We start from the raw sequence: 3,065 nt of genomic DNA on the forward strand, positions 1-3,065 counted from the left end.
ACTATCACCATACATCTCTTTTATTGCGATTCCAGTTATTTAAAGCGGAGAAAATGATTAGGTAATTATGATTTATGTAGACTTGTTAAAATTACTCTGGATTTAGGTTTGGTAACAATTAAAGATAATGAAAAAGAAAAACAAAATATCCTTAAGGTGAACTATATGTTACGTTTACAAATGATTGTAACTATTATAAAATCGAAAAAAGATATTAGTTATGTTATTTTTTTCGTTGGTATTATTTTGAAAATGATTAGGCAACAAGGTCTTATGATAAAGCTTCTCCTTGTGATAGCATAGCAAAGTACCGTGTCGATAATTGCAGTTTCAATATTAGCTTCTAATATACTTCTCATTTTGTTTCCGGCAAAAACTTGATTCATTTAATCATAAATATTAGTACAAAGAGAAATATATATAAATCCAAAGTTTAAGAACAAAATCAAGCAGGGCATATAAAGAGAGATAATAGGAGTTAAAAAATAATCATAGAGAGTTTTGAGGCAAAGGCTAATAAGCGATTTAACACATGTTAGATCAAAGTTTTTCTAACGGATTTCCACGATGGGAGATGGTAGACAAGTTGGTCATAGTCACAGGACTAAATGAAGTTGATAAGGTGGTCATGGCTGTTTGTCTCGCTGGCACGAGAAAGGCTACATGAAGTCGTACATACAGGTCTGGCTCAACTAATGTGGATAGAGGGGCAACGGCGTAAAGCCCGTTTAGTTTTTAAAAACTATTCTAAGATTATAGGGCCCATTTTTATTGTAAAGTAGTAGAATAGGTGACAAAAAATAACATTAGGTTCATGCTTCATTTTTTTTTTCTTTTCAAATGTGAAAATGTCAATTTATGTATAAAAATATCTTTTAAAACATGTTTTATGGGCACACAAATTAAAATTTCTTTAGCATAAATAGAGAAAAGGCAAAAAACATTTTTTTGCCCAAGGGCATTTTAATTTCTTGAGCCATGGCTGAGTACATAAGCCAGAATTTGTACATCAAGAGTTGTCAAAAAAGAAAATAAATCATAACTAAGAAACCATTTAATTTTAAACAAAATATCTCAGCTATTATCTGAACCCGGTTCTTTAACCTAATTCGATATGATATATGATCCAGGTCAACGTTGTTTTTGAAAACAAAAAAAAATAATTAAGAAAAAAATCTCTTTACTGAGTAAAAATATTATTTATTATATAGGAAGATCCATATACATGCACCAATATATATAAAAATATTTTTTAGTCAAACTACAAATTTATTCATATATATGGAAGATCCATCAATTGTAAACTTCTTTTTGACAATCACAAAAACCTTAATGTTCTATAAATATAGCTTCTACTTATAATCTAGAAACTCACATAACATATTTTGTAAATAAACTTTATAGTTTGATACTTCAAGCAAGAAAATGGGCAACACCAAGACTTCGATGACTTTCTTACTCTTGATTATAATTTCAGCTTCTTTGTCCAGTTACAACATCTTGGCTTCAGGTAATGTTTTCTGATTAGGTTTCATCGTTTCAAAGCAAGAACGTAGATATGATTATATACGATATTAATATGTGGTGACTTTGTGGACATGCAGAGATCAAACCTTCTGGGAGAATTGATGATATGTGCAAGAACACTTGTTCGCCGACGTACGGTGATGGTAAATGTGCGGCGGATTGTAGGAAGGCTGGGTTCACATCTGGGAGATGTGCTACTTCTTTCGGAAACAAATGTTGTTGCACCAAGTGATAGAAACAAGTCTTGTATTTGCATTCATACGTTTTTTTCTTTTGTTGTTTTGCTACAAATAATAAATTAAATGATTAAATATAAAATTGTTTAACGATTATAGTTTTCTTATTAAAAAAGTCTGAACTACTATCAACCATACAGTTCATTTATTGCTATTTCAGTTATTAAAGCGGAGAAAATGAGGAGGTAATTATGATTTATGTAGACTTGTTAAAATTAGTTTGGATTTAGGTTTGGTAAAACTTAAAGAGAAAGAAAAAGAAAAAAGAAATTCCTTAAGGTGAACTATATGTTACGTTTACAAATGATTGTAACTATTATAAAATTAAAACAATTGATCAGTTTTTTTGTTGTTGCTATTATATTGAAAATGATAAGGCAACAAGGTATTATGATAAATTTTCTCCTTGCAATAGTATAGCAAAGTACCAAGTCGTTCTTTGCAATTTCAAGATTAGATTCTAATATATTTCACTTTTTTTTGGGCCAAAAACTTGATTTATAAATCATAAATATTAGTACAAAGAGAAGGATACATAAATCCAAAGTTTTAGAACAAAAACAAGCAAGGCATCTAAGGATAGATAATATGAGTTAAAAAAATAACCCAAGAGAGCTTTGAAGCAAAGGCTAATAAGCTAGTTAATACATGTGAGATCAAAGTTTGTCTAACGGATTTCCACGATGGGAGATGGTAGACAAGTTGGTCATAGTCACAAGAATAAATGAAGTTGAGAAGGTGGTTATGGCCATTAGTCTTGTTGGCACGAGAAACACTACAACAAGAAGTATATACAGGTCTGGCTCAACTAGGGTGGAGAGAGGGGCAGCGTCGCAAAGGCCGTTTATTTCGAAAAAACGATTCTCAGACTATGGGACCCATTTTTATTGTAAAGTAGTCGAATAGCTGACCGGAAATAACTTTAGGTCTATTTTTCATTTTTTGTTCTCAAATGTGAAAATGCCAATTTATATATAAAGATATCTTAAAACTCATTTTTTATAGGCCCAAAAAATTGAATTTCTTTAACATAAATTAGATAAAAGGCCAAAAACATATTTTGCCCAAGGGAATTCTAATTTCTTGAGCCAGAGCTGAGTACATAAGCCATAATTCCAATTTATTTCCAGATGTTAAGCACATCAATAGTTGTCAAAAAAAATTAAAAATAATAAACCATTTTATTTCAAACCAAATGTCTTAGCTATTCTTTGAACCCGATTCTTTAGCCTAATTTGATATGGTATATGATCAGGGTCAACCTTGCTTTTGAAAAAATAAAATAATTAAGAAGAAAATCTC

The 3,065-nt window shown here is 30.3% G+C and overlaps 2 protein-coding genes across 2 annotated transcripts in view; both read left to right on the top strand.

The window, feature by feature from the left end:
• Positions 1–1,417: 1,417 nt before the first annotated feature.
• On the top strand, positions 1,418–1,760 carry LOC111828657 (defensin-like protein 43). The gene is made up of 2 exons (XM_023777138.1): positions 1,418–1,510; positions 1,605–1,760. The coding sequence occupies exons 1-2, from the start codon at positions 1,426–1,428 to the stop codon at positions 1,757–1,759; spliced, it is 240 nt and encodes a 79-aa protein (XP_023632906.1). The 5' UTR covers positions 1,418–1,425; the 3' UTR covers position 1,760.
• A 686-nt stretch (positions 1,761–2,446) lies between these two features.
• The window catches only part of LOC111832360 (defensin-like protein 43), a 1,092-nt gene continuing 473 nt past the window's right edge, over positions 2,447–3,065 (top strand). The window contains exon 1 of the mRNA XM_023788670.1: positions 2,447–2,464. Within this exon, the coding sequence (XP_023644438.1) occupies positions 2,447–2,464 (18 nt within the window). The remainder of the gene's footprint in view (positions 2,465–3,065) is intronic.

This window comes from Capsella rubella, unplaced genomic scaffold, assembly GCF_000375325.1.
Source record: "Capsella rubella cultivar Monte Gargano unplaced genomic scaffold, Caprub1_0 scaffold_1, whole genome shotgun sequence".
NCBI classification, from domain to species: Eukaryota; Viridiplantae; Streptophyta; class Magnoliopsida; order Brassicales; family Brassicaceae; genus Capsella; species Capsella rubella.

What these genes read in the sequence shown, in the direction of transcription:
- LOC111828657 (XM_023777138.1), top strand. Translation starts at nt 1,426, where the DNA reads ATGGGCAACACCAAGACTTCGATGACTTTCTTACTCTTGATTATAATT. An exon ending in TTACAACATCTTGGCTTCAG is followed by an intron (nt 1,511 to 1,604) that starts GTAATGTTTTCT and finishes GTGGACATGCAG; the next exon opens with AGATCAAACCTTCTGGGAGA.